Source organism: Canis lupus, chromosome 16 (assembly GCF_048164855.1).
Source record: "Canis lupus baileyi chromosome 16, mCanLup2.hap1, whole genome shotgun sequence".
In the NCBI taxonomy this organism is placed as follows: domain Eukaryota; kingdom Metazoa; phylum Chordata; class Mammalia; order Carnivora; family Canidae; genus Canis; species Canis lupus.
This window is the reverse complement of record NC_132853.1, coordinates 53,786,885-53,803,877: the sequence shown is the minus strand read 5'-3', so window position 1 is coordinate 53,803,877 and position 16,993 is coordinate 53,786,885. Positions and strand designations below refer to the sequence as shown.

At 51.8% G+C, this 16,993-nt stretch overlaps 1 protein-coding gene and 1 long non-coding RNA gene across 13 annotated transcripts in view; one reads left to right on the top strand and one right to left on the bottom strand.

Annotated features, from left to right (window-relative positions):
- Window positions 1-16,993, top strand: part of SLC39A11 (solute carrier family 39 member 11) — a 358,069-nt gene that overhangs the window by 290,605 nt on the left and 50,471 nt on the right. For all 12 annotated transcript variants that reach the window (XR_012009254.1, XR_012009253.1, XM_072781410.1 and 9 more), the window contains one exon: window positions 2,604-2,673. Coding sequence is in view for 10 of the 12 variants with exons in the window: in XM_072781410.1 (XP_072637511.1) it covers window positions 2,604-2,673 (70 nt within the window). In the remaining 2 variants the exon portion in view is untranslated. The remainder of the gene's footprint in view (window positions 1-2,603; window positions 2,674-16,993) is intronic.
- LOC140607080 (uncharacterized) lies at window positions 5,189-14,566 on the bottom strand. The gene is made up of 5 exons (XR_012009255.1): window positions 14,272-14,566; window positions 13,140-13,889; window positions 9,110-9,307; window positions 6,623-7,514; window positions 5,189-6,491 (listed from the first exon to the last, which is right to left on the bottom strand). It is a non-coding gene; the product is annotated as an uncharacterized lncRNA (long non-coding RNA).

Below are 16,993 nucleotides of genomic sequence, written 5' to 3'. Positions count from 1 at the left end.
ATAGGTCATGTGGCTCAGAGCTGTACTATCATTTACATTAAAATGACTAATTAGAGCAAAATCTTTAACAAAAGAACAGACCAACTGTTGTTTATAGTTTAGAAAAGCACATTTTTCTCAAAGGAAGGGATATGCCCCTCTGGTGTCATAAAACAAGGCTTGGTCCCTCCCTAGCTTTTGACACCTCTCCCTGGTGGGCCAGGGGTCTCTGGTGAAGTTCTTTACCTCGGAGACCCACAGTTACCCCTGAGAGTGGGTTGAGGTCTTGGCTGTGTTGGCACAAAACAAAATTGAGAACAGCAGGTTTGTAAACACTGGACTGTGATGGTAGGAGACTGGCCAGATGGAGGCATCTCAGATGTCCTCCAGTTTTCTGAGATTCAGAAGATGCATAAAAAAGGCTTCCTCCATCCTCCTAGAAAGGCTGCCTGGAGCCCCCAGACATCTTCATCACAGCCTGCTCTGAAATTTAGCTCTCACCTAGGACACTCCCCCTTTCGAAAGATTGTCAGATGCATCAGGCAAAATTGGAAATGGTGAACATGCCTCCAAAGGTCTCCCTGGAGTTGTGGCTTCCTCTCCACCCTCAGAGGACATTTCTGGGAGAGGTGGAAAAGAACACACAGCCATGGAGGATGAAGAGCCTGGACCTCAGAACCAGAGCCCACCTGGGCCCTCAGACCAGCTCTCCCTCACCTTTGCTCTCTGATATGGGAGCAGAGGTGATAATTGCTACCTTTGCTTTCATGTATAAGGCTTCCAGAGCAATATCTGGCCCACAGAGGGCCACCAGACCCCCATTTCTCAGAAGACAGAGCACAAAGATGCTAAGATCTTAGCATCAGAGTCCTCTCAGAAGAAAGACTTGCTGAGTGAAGCCTCAGACTTTGCTAAGAATTTACATCAGAAGCCTTAACAATTAAGTAAAAATAAATCAGTTTTTAAAACCTTGATTTTTGAAACATCTGGTTGCTCTGGCAGTGTTGACTTGGCTGGCTACTTGGGTCCCAGAGCCTCTAGAGGCACTGTCTCAGGGGCTTCTCTGTAGTCTCCTGCAGTGTATATCTTGTATGCTGGGAAGATGCTGTCGGGTTTTGGAAAGATGCCCCCCAGATCCCTAAATTCTGAATCTGACAGTGATCCAAGAGTCATGCCACATGATCTCTGGGGTTTCCTCTACCTCCAAAATCCTAGGATTCTTTATCCCATCATTTGTCATTATGAGAAATATGGGAAGATATTTGATGGAGCATCAGAATCCCAAATTCTCCAGCAGCAGCCTTCAGTGGCTATTGCTACCTAATAAGGTCCCCACAAGGGACTGATGCACAAAGGGTAAGGTGAGGCAAAAAAAAAAAAAAAAAAAGCCCTTTATGCCTTCGCAGGGTCTTTGGGCTCCAAACCCCATTGTGGCCTCTTGGTGAACCAGACTGGATTATAGGTGATCTCTTACCCCTTGACATGGGACAAGTCTGAGCAGCCTTTTTGTCTCTTGGTGCCTCCCAGAGTCATCATTACACTCCCAGCATCCTTGGCTGGCCCACCCCAACTAAACAGGACATATAGGACAAAAAGAAACATTTCAAAGAGACAGTGAATCCCAAAAGAAGACAAGCCCTTCTCACTCAGTAGATTTTTTCCCCCTTCCCTCTTTATAACACAAAAGTTCCTTCTAGCCCCAAAAGTCCTTGGTCTTGCTTCTGACCAATCTTGGTAGTCCTCTTTCCTGTTTTGATTCAGAGGGGTCTTTAAACTCTCCCATAGATATCAGAAAGTGTTTTAACATTATGGGTCTACCCCTCTGGTCCCAGGCCACTAGGACAGTTCCATTTTTTCCATAACTCTTCCCTCTTCATCTTCCAACACTGTCAAAGGACCAGCATTGTCCTTTGACATTTGATCAAAGTCAGGGGCTTATTAAACTTGGCAGGCTCACTAGTCCCTCTGGAAAGGACTTGGGGAATCATCTTGCTCATCCCCAAGCTTAAGCTAGACTATAGCCACACCATCTCAGAGTAGACTGGAACAGTCTACCACTTCAAGATGGCTCCTCACATGTCTGGGTAGATGTCATTGGGCCACCGCATCGGCCTTTGGACGTCGTGTTACTTGAGCTAATAAAACCTTCTGTGTTTAGCTCAGGAGTCAGTCATCAAACTCTTTCTATAAAGGGCCAGACAGTAAGTATTTTAGGTCTTTGGGCCATATGGTCTCTGTCACAACCGCTCTTCTCTGCTGATGTAGTGCAAAACCAGCCACAGACAACTTGTCAACCAATAAGCATGGCGGGGTGCCAATGAAGCTTCATTTGTGAACACTAGAATTATATAATTTTCATGTGTCATGGAATACTATTCTTTCTTTGATTTTTTTTTCAATTATTTAAAACTGTAACAATTGTTCTTAGCTTTCAGGCCATACCAAAATAGGAAGTGGGCTAGATTGGGCCCCCAGACCATCATCAGCCAACCCCTGTTTAAACTCCTGTTAAGTGGGTTTTCTGTTGCTGGAAGCCTGACACTGTCTCACCTGACACAGTGATAGTGATGAACCTTATTGAAAAACTGCTTCTAACCCCTCCTGCTTCTTTATGTCTGTTCCAGAGGGTCTTGCTGTCGGCGTTGGATTTGGGGCTGTAGAGAAGACGGCATCTGCAACCTTCGAGAGTGCCAGGTAAGCCAGCACCTGCTGCCCTAGAGCAGTGTGGCGCCATACCCAGTGGTGCTCTGGAAATGTTAGTTACCTGGTTGGTCACCCCCAGCCCCACAAGGCCAAGACTGGTGGAAGTGTGGGTGAGATCAGGTGAAGCTTACCTGAGAGAGGTTGCCCATCAAAGGAGCAGATTTACCCCATTTGTCAGATGAGCTATCTAATGGGTAACCACTTTGAAAACATAACACGGACATAATCACCTGCGTTCCCCAAAATCCTTTCAAAGTATAAAGACCAAAGACCAAAATAAATAAATAAATAAATAACAAAGTCATCACTGATGCTCTCAACTGCCCCCTCCTTTTGAAGCCCCCCCCTTTCCTCTCAGGACGCTGAAGTCCCCTGGTTCCCCCACTTTGTGTCCGTTACTTTGCATGCTCTTCTGTGGGCTTCTCATCCTCTGGCCCTTTCCGAAATGTTGATGTTGCCCAGGATCCATCTCTGGGGAACCTTCTCCATTCCCAAGACTTTATTTTCCATCTACCTGTGGGGGATGCCAACGCTGGTCTTCAGCTTAGATTGTTCTCCAGAACTTATCCCTGTGGGTCTAGCTACCTTGCACACATCTCTGCTTAGATGATTCTAAGGATCTCCACCCTCAGCTGATTCCCTCCACCCCCCGTCATGCAAAACCTGTCCCCTCCAAAGACTTCCCCAACACTGCCTTGCCATTGGTTGACCAAACCAAACTCACTGCTTTCCTTGACCCCTCATTTCTATAGACAGTCTTCCATGGATGATCACTACACCTTATAAATTCTTCTTCCCTTCTACCTCCCTGGCATTACACAGGGTCTACATAAGGTGACAGCCCTGGGAACACAGAGAGGCTTATCCTTTAGCCATCATGGAGGTGGGCTCTACATGGCCCCCGGAGCCCACAAAACCATGAATACTACAGCCTCCAGGCTGGAGGGTTTTGTGGGGGAATCCTACAGCTTCCAGGCTTGTATAGAAGGCTGGAGGAGCCTTCTATCCAAGGGTGGCAGTGCCAGGTACCTTTCGGAGACAAAGGAGCAAGAAAACGAGTGGACACAGTCATCGGGTAGAGACAGCTGGGAATGGTGAGGATGGACGTGAACCTCAGCTAGGCAGCACAGGCACCATCTAAAGGCACAATCATTTTAAAAATGTAACTCATGTTAAAGAGATGGCCTGGAGGCCACTGGTGTCTGACCCTTGTGTCTAGCTCACTTCACTGCTTTCTGACCAATGCAATCTGAAAACAGACTTTCATTCCCCACAAGACACCACCTCTTTCAGCAATCAACCCTGTGTCTGTCTCCCCCAGCAACTCATTTCTCTGAGACCCCTTTTCCTGCCCTTCCCCAGCGGCTGAACCTGTGTGAGGCCTCCTTATGGCCCATCACTCCGTCTAGCTACTCCCTTAGCCGATGCGGGCACCCACATGTCAAGCATAGTTTCTGCCAGTCTTTAAATCCCACCACCACACATTAGTGGACATGTGTGCTCCTTGAAGCCCCAGACGTGCGTGTGGGCTGGCATGTTCTAAGTCAAAATTTTCCCCATTCTCAGCTTCTCATTCCCTCCTGTCAGGCTTGCAAGTCACTCTAGCGTCATCTGTTCACATGATGTCTATTGTGAAAACCAAATGAGAGGTAGACAGCGGGGGTGGGGGGGTGGACTGTATAATGTAAGAAATGTCACCAAAATCAAGGGCTAATTGTGACTCATAACACCCTGCAGACTGCTCTTTCTCCCACTGGGAGAGGGTCGGGGAGTGTGGCTCTGTGTCCTCAGCACAGCTGTTTTGATCTTGGCCTCACTTAGACCACAAGAAACTTCAGAGTTTGCAGGAGCTGGGGTGACAGAGCAGCCCTGAGGGGCTGGCCCCATAAGCATCCACGGGCCAGGTCCTCCCAGGGCACAAGCATTGGGCACGTTGCAGCAGGTCTGTGGCCAGGAGGTGACAGCCGTGCCCCAGGCCCTGCACTCATAGTCCGGGCTCTCAGTCTGGTGTCACCATGTCTCCTGGGACACTGAGATGTCAACTTAGATGTCTCTCTATTCTATCACCTGTACTTTCTGCTAATCTTCATAAATAATTCTGAAGAAAGTAGAGCAAAAGCCTTTCCAACCCAGCTCCTCTCTTCCCTTTGACCAAACAGGCTCTCTGGAGTTACATAAATGCTCAACAGGACCCCCCAACTGGGAATGAGTTGCTGCAGGCCTTGGGATTTTCAGCCTCCCCAAACCCCCTGCTGAATGAGCTACTGGAGGGGGGTGGTTCTCACACCCCCACACTCTAGCCACTCCAGCCATAGCCTGCAGTGGGTCTGGGGAGGGCGGGCTGTCCCTCCAGCAGACCCTACCCTTCAGCCCACTTGCCCACCCATCAATCCATATCTAGCTCGTGATTTGGGTTCTTCCTTTCCAAATGCCTGTGATCCTACTCTGGAGCAGGGACAATACCCAGCAGCTCCCCCCTCCCCCCCCTCCCCGGGACCAGGTTTGTTAGCTTCCTCTGCCCTCAGCTCATGGTACAGATGAGTTTCCATAGGAGGCTGGGGACCAACGGGTGGTCGAAAGGGGGCAAGGGAGAAGGTGAAAGGAAGCGACAGGCTAATAATGCTGCTACGTGGGCCACAAAAGCAAAGTCATTGGATGATTAAACGCACCTCCGCGTGAAAGGAGACAGGTTGTGCTTTGTGAAATTCCAGCACCATGTGCTGAACAAGCGGCACGCTTAAAACATGACATGGGGAGCTTGAAAATAAAGGAATGAGAAAAGATACGAGGTGTGCGTGGACCAAAAGAAAGCAGGGGATGGCAATTTTAGAATCAGACAAAACAGGCTTTGAGGCAGAAAACCACAGAAAGAATAAAGGTCAGGACTTCACAAGGAGAGAGACAGTGCACCAGGAGGATATAATGGGCTTGCATTTGTATGCGCCTGGCAACGCTAAGTCTCAAAGGGGTTAAGAAAAATGGTCGGAATTGCAAGGGAAAAAAAGACAAACCCATAGTCCCGGTGAGGGTTTATTATCCCCCTCTCTGGCGCTGAGCAAACAGATAAGAAGTTAACAATGCATGTCAGGGACAGATGTAGAACCCCAACCCAGCGATGAAAAAACCTATGTTCTTTTTAAAGCATGAATGCATGCGTGTTTCCCAAAATCTGTGACCTCAGTGTGACATAAGTGAAAATCACTAACAGGAAAGATAGCCAAACTGTGGGTTAGTGGGCAGCGAAACCCGCAGGCACCGTAAGACAGGCAGAGCGGAAGCTCCAAGGGAGGGATGCCAACCAAATCTGTATCCTTCCCTCACGTCAGGGGCACTTCCCAGAACAGGTGGTATCTCATCAGGAGCAGGGGGGTGGTCAGCCTGGGTAGGTGGAGATGACGGAGGCAGGGAGTGCTGTCAACAAGTGCCCAGGTAGGGCTCAAGGCGGAGAGATGAAGTCACCGAGGATGGAGTTCACTGGTGGTTTCTAGAAGGCACACCTGACGGCTGGAGAAACACATCACTGAGCAAGGAGCTGGCGTTTGGGTGGGTTCTGGCGCCGGGAAATGACCAAGCCCAAGAGGTGATTTGAACAGTGATCTGGCTCTGATGGGATCACTTGAGGGGAAGAGATAGACCAGTGGAAAGAATCCAGCCCTTGACCGAATGCGTGTTGACAGCCCTCGGCTGTGTGCCTTCACAGCTACCAGGAGGACAAGGGAGGTGGCGACAATGTGGGAATGACGGGGCGGGGGGCAGTGGGAGGAAGAGGTTTTAAATGCAGAATGTCCAGACGGCATCTGTCAGCAGATCTGAGGGGTGTAGAAGGGAGAAAGGAGAATTCAGGTTCGGGCAACAGGGAGACACAGGTGATCACGGGGCACGGCGGAAGGGCCCGGAGGGAGAAAGCACGCATTTGCATGGACTTGGGAGCAGGAGTTACCTTGCATGTGCCTGAGGTACACGCGGATGAGGCTCGCTGCTGTTCATTTAGTGCAGGGGGTCAGCAAACTCTGGCCCAACACCCGGTTCTGGAAACGGCATTTTGTTAGAACACAGCCAACCCCCGTTTGCTTTACAGATCATCTGTAGCTCCTTCTGTGCTGCGATAGCCGAGTTGGGTAATTGCCACTGAGTCGCAAGGCCGAAGGCGGAGAGTATTTACTGTCTGGCCCTTTGCAGGCCGTCTCTAGACCCTTTGATTTAGGGGAAGACCATAATTTTAGTCCAGGCCTGTCATCAAACGATCCGACGCCCACTTTTGACTTCTTCCTCGCACCCTGTTTACGATGCCTCTGGAAGCAGGAGGTTCTCTCCTCACCCACATGGCATCGCAGCCACCACGGGAGAAGAGAAAGGCGCAAAGTGAATGCTCCCGGGAAGGCAGGTGGATTCTGACCTGGACTCGTGGGCGCGTGATTTGTGTATGGCTGCTGCCACCTAGTGTTGTGACGCTGTCACTTCACCTTTATGCCTCCCCCCGCCTCCCCCCTCAAGGCCCTCCTATGCTCCATCCACCCTCCCTGGATAGCTTGCCTTGCACTCTTCATCCCGAATTCAGCATCCCCACCCTCGCCCCAAATTGCAAAGAATCTCAGCAGCAAAGGGCAGCCCGTGGCTCAAGGGGAACACGACTTTGCTTCTTTCTGATCTGGACCCGTGGCAATTTCTTCTGGTTTCACCACAGAGAAATTCTTCAGACCACAGGTCCTTGGGGAGTTTGCTGCGAAAGTAGTTTTCCTTTCCAAAGCGGCATCACCTCCAAAGGACATGTTTCCCAGAGAGGAAGCAAGCCCTCGCCTCTCCCCTGACTCCGTGGCACGCATAATTCAAACCTGCAGGGAGAACAAGCTTACTTAGGTGGAAGCGTTTCGCTTCACGTACCACTTCCGATTTAGGCTTTGACCAAGCACACACGTTGGGAGACGTCTTGGATCCTCGAACACACCCCAAATGGCAGGTGCAATGGGCTGTGTGCGGCCGAGGAGGCTGGCTGGCTGCAGACTCATGGTGTGCCATGCATGATCCACAAGACACATTCCCAAGTTGGGCCTGGATGGGTCTCTCGTGTCTTGCCAAGTGCCCCCAACCGGCTAATGCTAACTCACGGACACCCAGATGCTCGGGAAACGATGTCTGGTCCTTTAGCTTGCATTCCCATCTAAGATAAGGTCACGAAGTGGCCAGGGTGGGGGGAGAGGGAGACATCAAAATAAAGTGTAAAGAACTATATTTGCCTCCCAGATCAAGGAATGAGTCATAAGTCAGATATATGCTTTCCCCGGCTTAAAAACCAATACATGTGTTGGTGTATTAACCATCACTCAAGACAGCACTCATCTGTCAACCAGCACAAGCAGCCATTTGTTTAGAAACAAAAATGGCAGGAGACACATTTTCCTGGTCATCGGTCCACAGCAAACAGTCGATGAGTTTGTCTCTATGTGGTGTCACCTATTACTTGTGTGCTTCTGTATGTCCAAGTAGTCTCCCTACTTCGGTTCCAGTAAATTCTTGAAAACAGGGTTGCAAATTAAATGTAGAGAAGGTCAAGAACAGGCTGTGATGGGGAGGGTCTCGGAGAACTAACGCGTAAACTTCTTTATCGTAGTTTACTCACACATCTGCCATAACCACCTCCTCAGTTCAGGCCGCTCTTACAGGGTCCCCTAGGCCTCCCAGTGGCGAGACCAGCTCCAGACTTCCAGAGAGTTCTGAGGAGACTCTCCCTCCCTGAGGCTGCCCACCTTGACCTCTCCACCCACCCACGGACTTGGGTCACACCATTCACCACCACCCCCAAGCAAGAAGGGGGGCCAGAGCCCAGCCCGGTCTCTCTGAACACTGGCCTTCAGTCTGAGAAGCAGAAAACCCAGCATGGGGACAGGATGGTGCCTGGGATAGGAGACACCTTGACCCAACCACTGCCACCCTGCTTCACCGCAGAGTGGCCTGCACCCTGTCCACCTTCCCTGCACCACAAGCCGCGCCATCCCACCCTTCAATCACTCCAGCAGACCTGGGAGTGAATTCTTTTTTCAAGAATTTACTTATTTATTCATGAGAGACACAGAGAAAGAGAGGCAGAGGGAGAAGCAGGCTCCCTGCTGGGAGCTTGATGCAGGACTCGATCCCAGGACCCCAGGATCACGCCCTGAGCTGAAAGCAGATGCTCAACCACTGAGCCACCCAGGTGCCCCGCTGGGAGTGAATTCTTGTGATGCTCAACCACTGAGCCACCCAGGTGCCCCGCTGGGAGTGAATTCTTGTGTTGTTCTGCATTTGCAACAGCAGACTGGGATTTTATTTTCTGCCAACAAGCCCTCCTCCTGACCCCCCATCAAGCTACCTTGGCTGGAATTCTAGGGTTAACTATCAGCAGCTCTTTCTCTGAAATTCTTCTTTCCAGCCCTCCCACTCATCCCTTTACCTTGAATTATGAAGAGCCCGTGGAATTTGCAGGCAGGCGGGCAGGCGGCAGGTGTCACACAGTGCCACCAGGCGGTGGTTTGACATCATCGTTGCCAGGTGATGGGCGAACAATGAGAAGGAAGGGAAGGGAGGGATCCAAAGGCAGCTGAGACGTGTTGGTGTCTGAAGGGGTGGGCGTCTTAAACAGAAGTCGTACCTACAGAAGTGGAAGACCGTGTACTATATATGTATGAGCTTATTTAAAAACCCTGTGTGCATTTTTATAGCCTCTCTATATTCTAAGCTGTTTTGATCCTGATGGTTCATTGAGTTCAGCCCTGACGGCTGTGGCCCCACTGTCTTATTTTCCCCGAGTCAGCCTAACAGCAAAGCTTTTGTGTGCCTCCCACCCCACCTTCCGGGAGGAGGGAAAATGTGGGACGACAGGGAAAGAACAGCCTCTCTGCACCCTGACCGTCGGCACCTTCAGGAAAGCAGTGGCGCAACGGGCCTGACTGCAGAGCACCCAAAGATCCGCTAGCTTTTTCTTTATGTTTTGGGGGTAACACATTTATTTTTTTAACGACTTTTTAAAAAAAGATTTATTTATTTATGATAGACATAGAGAGAGAGAGAGAGAGGCAGAGACACAGGAGGAGGGAGAAGCAGGCTCCATGCCAGGAGCCGGACGTGGGACTTGATCCCGGGACTGCAGGATTGCACCCTGGGCCAAAGGCAGGTGCTAAACTGTTGAGCCACCCAGGGATCCCCTCTAATGACTTTTTAAAAAAATAATACTGTTATAAAAATTATTCTATTAGTCCTGAACATTAAGAAGGATGGGCCTAAAAGCCTGCCAAGCACTTGGGCGGAGACAGACTTAGACTGAGCTGTTCTTTGTGGACCATTGTGGAGCCATTCTCTCCGCAGAGCTCCCCACAAGGGTTTTTTTTTTTTTTTAAGATTATTTAATTTAATTTATTTATTTGAGAGAGAGCAAGTGAGAGAGAGAGCATGAGCCAGGGGGAGGGGCAGAGGGAGAAGCAGACTTCCTGCTGAGCGGGGAGCCCAACATGGGACTCGATCCGATCCCAGGACTCTGGGATCATGACCTGAGCCAAGGACAGATGCTTCACCAACTGAGCCACCAGGTGCCTTTAAAAAAAAAAAAAAAAAAAAGATTTTATTTATTTATTCATGAGAGACAGAGAGAGAGAGAGAGGGAGAGACACAGGCAGAGGGAGAAGCAGGCTCCATGCAGGGAGCCTGATGCGAGACTAGATCCCAGAACCCAGGGATCATATCCTGAGCTGAAGGCAGGCGCTAAACTGCTGAGCCACTCAGGGATCCCCAAGAGAGGGAATTCTTAACGAGGGATCTTGACACTTGAATTTTCTTGGCATTACCCAGGGAAAGAGCAACTTCCTTTGGAGAAGGACCCGATATCGGAAGGCACTAAATTCCCTTTAATTGACAAATTCTGTTTCTTCTGCTGTGTGGACGTGGGGGCTCCAGAACTGGATAATATTATAAGGAAAGGGATTATTGTTTTTAAAGATTTTATTTATTTATTTATTTATTTATTTATTTATTTGTGAGAGACAGAGGGAGAGAGAGAGAGGCAGAGGCACAGGCAGAAGGAGAAGCAGGCTCCATGCAGGAAGCCCCACGTGGGACTCGATCCCAGGACCCCAGGGTCACAACCTGAGCTGAAGGCAGATGCTCAACCGCTGAGCCCCCCAGGCATCCCCCCAGGGTTAATTGTTAATACACATCTGAATCACAGGGTGTAAATCTTGATACAGACGCACACGCACACGGAGTGCAGTGCTTGTTTGCCCAATGTGGGGTTTGGGGTGTATCTGAGAGAAGGCAAGTAACAGGGACTCAGTCAATCCCAGACACTTGTGAACCTGCTTCCGAGGGAGGGAAGATAGCAGGTGTCACTCACTCACGGGAGGGAGTTTGAGCGCCCGCTGCCTACAGCTGCTCGCGTGCACAGGGCACCCTGAGACACCTGTGAGAAGACATTTGGCGGGGGAGGTGGCCCTGGTGCAGCACCCTCCCCTCCCCAACCCAGTGCACCCGAGAACAGGTGGAATATTTAACAGCATGGATCGTGGAGCTAGACCACCCCGGTTTGACTCCTGGCTCTGCCACTCGCTGACTGTACAACCAGAACGGGTTCATTTTTGTTCTGTGCCTCAGTTTCCTAATCTGCAAATTCCCACAATAATAATAATAATCAGTGGTCATAGTAGTAGTATGAGTAACGATAATAGTGTTGACTTCATAGGTCATTCTCAGAAGTAACCGAGCGTATATACACGAGCACCTAGAACAGTGCCTGGTGTACAGGAAGGTAGTGTACAAGGTGGGTTGTTGCTTTTTTTCTTTTATAACACAAGTATTGGCTTTGCTTATTAATAGGCCTGCCCACTGCAGACGCTATAGATAGATGTCCGGCCCATTTCTGCCCCAGCCCAGGTTCCAGGACAAGGGCTCCCAGCCCCCTGTCTACCCAGAAGGACAATTGGTTTGGAAGTGGCTTCCACAGTCTACATGGGACCACATGGGGCCAGGAATGTGGGGGTCTCTAGGTGTGTGTGGGGCTGGTCCTGATGCTGCTGCTGACCTGTGTTGTGGGCCCCATGTCTAGCCTCCTCTCCCTGATTTTCCCCTGGCCCTCCCGGGCACGTTCTGCTGTTATGTCTCAGCACGGAGTCTTCAGGCCCACTGTCCCTTGCTCTGAGGCTGCTCCACCAGCGTCCTCAGCCTCTATCCCGTGGCATATGCTTTTCTCCATCCTGCACCTTGTCTGAACAGAGCCTGGAACACGTTTTCTGTTCTCTGCACAGGACCCAAGTCCAGGCTGTGCATGGTCGGTGCTGCACCCGGGACATTGTGGAGCGGGTGGCAGGGGCGGGGGTTGGGGGGACGGTTGACAGCCTGCCTGGAATTCTGTAGATGGTTTCGTAATGCACAGCCCCTGCCAAGGACACGAGCTGCTTCCCCCTTTTTTTACCCCACAATTCCCTGGACTCACTGACAGACCTCGAGTTGCTTGTACCAAGCTGTGCAGGAGGACGGACAGGGCGGTGATGGGAATGGAGGAGAGAAAAGTCTGTGTCGTCTCCAGTGCCTGGGAAAGCCACAAAGCAGCCACACTGCTGTTCTCAAAGAGCTTTGTAGGGTCTCTGCCTCCCCCCGCCCCCAAAGCCCGCCGCGGGCTAAACAGAGTACACGTTGTGTGGAGATCGGTCCCCCGTGCCAAGATGTCCAGCCCTGTCGCCAGGGACGTGGGTGGGGGTGGCTGGAGGCAGTGGGGGAGGAGGAGGGGGCCCAGCATAAATGGCCCCTTGTGTGGCAGACAGGGAGAAGCTGCTGCTACGCAGACAGGAGGCAGTGCGGCCGCCTCCCTCCTTGTTCAGAGAGCGTAATGTCCCTGGGTACGTCAGAGGGACCCATCACTGCCCTGTCCGGCCTCCCACACAGCTTGTTACAAGCAAGGAGAGGCCGAGAGCAACAGTGTTTTCCAGAACAGACTCTAAGGGAGCTCTCGGTGCGGCTTGGTTGGGGTGGTGGTCTTCCCTTCACTTGGTTTGCCCTTGTGACACTGGTGAGGTCGGCTGTCGCTCTGGGCTTGATCACTGCCATCCCGGCGTGGAGATGAGGGTGCAGAGCCTGGGAACTTCCTGGGAGGGCATGCTACGGCAAGTGGAAGACCTGCAGGGTGTAGCTGAGGTCCGGCCAGTGCAGAAGCCCACCTCCCCACCCCCTGCCTCCAGCATCCGTGGAACAGTCGTGAGAGCTGACGTTTACCGAGTGCTTCCCACGTGCAGACCCTGTGCTCATCGACATGCATATTAGCCAATCCTTGCAGCTGCCCGTGACGTTGCCATGCCCATTTTACAGATGCGGAATGCCCTTCACAAGTGAAGGGCAGAGGTGGGATTTGAACCCCGGCAGCCTGGCTCTGGAGCGCGTGCCCTGAACCATTGCCACCCAAGTCACGTACCTGCCACCCTCCTGCCACCCAGGTCACGAACCTGCCATGACCAGAGAGGCTTCAAAACTCACCGCCCCCCCCTCCAAGTGGTGCCAAAAACAGCTTCAGCTTGGCTGTAGGACAGTCTCATGCCCTCTGTGGCTGCTCTCGCGTTGGCTGTGGGAGGTCTGATTCCATTGTCCTCGTCCCCTCTGACATCCTGTCTCATGGCCGTGTTGGGAGTTGGAGCCGTGTATCAACGCCCACAGTGGGGGACAGACTATCTGGCCGGTCTCACTGAGTGCTTATGTCAAAGGTCATGCTGAGCGTCGCTCCAGACGTCTGTCGCTGCTGTAAGAACCCTGCCCCTTGCCTTGGTGTCTCCATGCAGCCGGATGCCAAGACAAGGAATTGGGGAGAGGAGAAAGCTCCAAAGAGAAGGGACAGAGATAATCTGGGTGGCAATTATGTCATATCTGGGTGGCCACTTCCCCACCCCACCTCCTGGGAACCAGCATGGACCGCCGGGCTGCGTCACTGGGTGGATAGGGCAAGTTACCTGTCCCGTGGGTTCCCAAACAAGAGGAGGTGGTTGGCTGCTTGGAAGGAAGCCCCAGGTGTTTTGGACGATGACGTTGTAGTAGAATTATGTCCCCCCACCCCCACCCCCAGGAAGGTGTGTTAAATGTCCCGACCTCCCGCACCTGTGAATGGCCATCGTCCTGGGCAGGAGGGTCTTTACAGGTGTAACTAGTTAAGCTCAGGTCATGCTGGCTTAGGATGGGTCCTAAATCCAGTACGTCCAGTGTCTCTATAAGATGAGGAGAAAAGGCACAGACGTGCACACACACAGAGGAGGACACACAGACATGCACAACACAGACACACGGAGGGGAGACTCCGGCCAGGTAAAGACAGTGACGCGTGACGTAGCTCCAAGCCAAGAACGGCTAAGGGAGGAGTGGCCGCCGCCGCCAGGAGTGGGGAGAGCCAAGGGGCATCCTTTCCTGGCGGTGCGGGAGGCAGCCTGGCCCTGCTGACCCCTTGACTCTGGACTTGGAGCCCCCCGGACCGTGAGAATAAGTCTCTGTGGTCTGCAGCCACCGTGTTAGTGGCACTCGGCTCCCGCGGCCACAGGCCACCAACACGTCGGGTCTCCACCTGCCCCGTCCGCATCTTCTCCATCCTCTGACCCGCTCAGTTCTGTTCGCTTCTGCCCGCGGAGGCCGTGGAGGCCGCGGAGCCCACGGAGGCCACGGGGCCGCGGAGCCCTGCGCGTCCCTCGTCACCCACGTTCTTCTCTTTCCGGACACGCGTTGTTTCCCTCGCCCCTTCGGGAGCTTTCCTTGCTTGTCTCAGGAGGAAGTGATGGTTCTGCTGTGCTGTATTCCTTAGGTCTCTCTCGTGTTCAGCTGGGACCAAACCGGGGGAAAGCAGTGCCTTTCTCCTCCACGCGGCTGCCGCCTTCAGACGCGGGCCCTTGGGAGAGTCAGGGCTGTCCCCCGTATTGGAGCTATTAAAGTGTCGTAAGAAAGAGGCCTTTGTCATGGGGAGCACGGCCCTCGGCTCAGAAACAGAGACAGATTGTGCCAGAAAACAAACAACAACAACAAAAAAAGGTTCGACCACAGAATTCTTTGGGACTTCAGTCATCAGCCTGTCGCTTGTTCTTAAAAGACACGTTTCCTTTCCTCGGTGTAATTCCATCAGATAGGCCGTCAGGCTTTAATTCTGCCCAGACCCGGGCCTGGGGGGCCCCACCCGGACCGCCTGTGCCGGGCCTGCACCCCGTTCCCTGCTGGGGTGACCTCATGCCTGCCTGCCTGGCCCCTGGGAGGGGCCCCTCCACCCCACTCCACCCCACCCCGGGGCCTGGCCGCTCAGGGGTTTGGGTGAGAGAGCGAGGACCCAAGTCAGGTGAGGGAGAAGCACTTGGAGAAGCCAGGGAGGCCCACGTATAGATGCCTTAACCTGTGCAGGTGAAGATTTGTATGACTTTGCATTTGACCCAGGAGAGCCTCATTTTATGCAGAAGAAAAATAGAAAGAAAGTGACTTGTCCAAAGCCACCCTGTTCACTGATGACAGGCCGTACCTGCCTGCTGGGGACCAGTGGCCACAATGCCCTGGGTCCCAGCTCAGGGACGGCCAGGGGCCCTGAGGCCCGAAATAGCTGCTTTTCAGCCTGTGGGCCACAGAGCCTCAGCCTCTCTGAGCCAGTTCCCCCTTGACCATCTCTGATCACACCTCAGTTAATGTTCCCCAACTCTGGTTTGGGACCAGGCACGACAGTCACATCCCAGACCCAGTCAAGAACTCGGTTCCACAGCTCTGCTTCGGACATACGAGCTTGGGGTCGGGACCCCAAATCAGCAAGCTCCCCCGTGCTGTGGCTGCACCAGCCACGACTCTGGAAGGAAAGCGGGGAAGAGGGACTTGGGGTTCCCCCCACCTGCATTCCTGCTGTCCCTCATGAATGGGGATATGCTTCCCGGCCCGCCTCATTCCCAAGTCAGGGGGACAGAGAGGCAGCACGTGGGAGCACACAGCCGCTGGCCTAAGGTGACCGTTCCGTTACAGACGAGTGACACAGACGGAAATGACGGCTTTGTTTTACACGTGGGCAGATTATTACATAACCTTCAGGACTTCACTCAAAATGAAAAATGAAAAAAAAATGCAGCGTGTCCCTTGTTCAAAAAAGCAGGAAAAAAGGGACACCCATGTAGCTCTGTCAGTGAAGCATCTGCCTTCAGCTCAGGTCATGTTCTCAGGGTCCTGGGATCGAGTCCAGCTTCGGGCTCCCTGCTCAGCGGAGAGTCTGCTTCTCCCTCTGTCTCTCCATCCCCCTCTCCCTTTGTCCCTCACCTCCTCGCCTCCCCCTCCCCGGCTCCTGCTCTTATGCTCACTCTCTCTCTCCAATAAATATATAAAATTTTAAAAAGAATCAGGAAAAAAAAAAGCTTTTTCCTTCTTCCATGAGATCTCTCTCTGCCTGTCATGGTGTTTTGTTTCAGTTCGATTTTTTTTTAATTGCAGTAAAATATACACAGCGTCAAATCTACCGTCATGACCGTTTCGTGGGTGCAGCCCGGAGGCAGTTAGTACATGCGCATTGTTGCACAACTGTCACCACCATCCATCTCCAGAACTCTCATCTTACAAAATGGAAACTTTGTCCCTGTTAAACAGGAGCCCCCCAAGCTCCCTGCCCTCAGCCCCAGGCGCTCATCAATCTTCCGTCCATCTCTGTGAATTGATTACTCCAGGTACCTCATGTGAGTGGAGTCACACGGCCTGTTGTGTCTTTGTGACTGGCCTATTGCACATAGACTAAGGTCCCCAGGGTCCATCCACGCTGCAGCAGGTGTCAGAACTTCCTTTTTAAGGCTGAATAATATTCCACCGTACGTACATACCACATTTGGTTTATCCATTCACCCGCCGACGGCCTGCTCCCACCTCTTGGCTATCATGATAAGGCTGCTATGAACACAAGTGCACAAATATCTCTTCAAAACCCTGATTTCGATTCTTTTGCATACACTCCCAGAAGTAGAATAGCTGGATCACAGGGAAATTCGATTGGCCACGGCATTTCTTTTTTTTTTTTTTTAATTTTTATTTATTTATTTATTTATTTTTAATTTATTTTTTATTGGTGTTCAATTTGCCAACATACAGAATAACCCCCAGTGCCCGTCACCCATTCACTCCCACCCCCCGCCCTCCTCCCCCTCTACCACCCCTAGTTCGTTTCCCAGAGTTAGCAGTCTTTACGTTCTGTCTCCCTTTCTGATATTTCCCACACATTTCTTCTCCCTTCCCTTATATTCCCTTTCACTATTATTTATATTCCCCAAATGAATGAGAACATATAATGTTTGTCCTTCTCCGACTGACTTACTTCACTCAG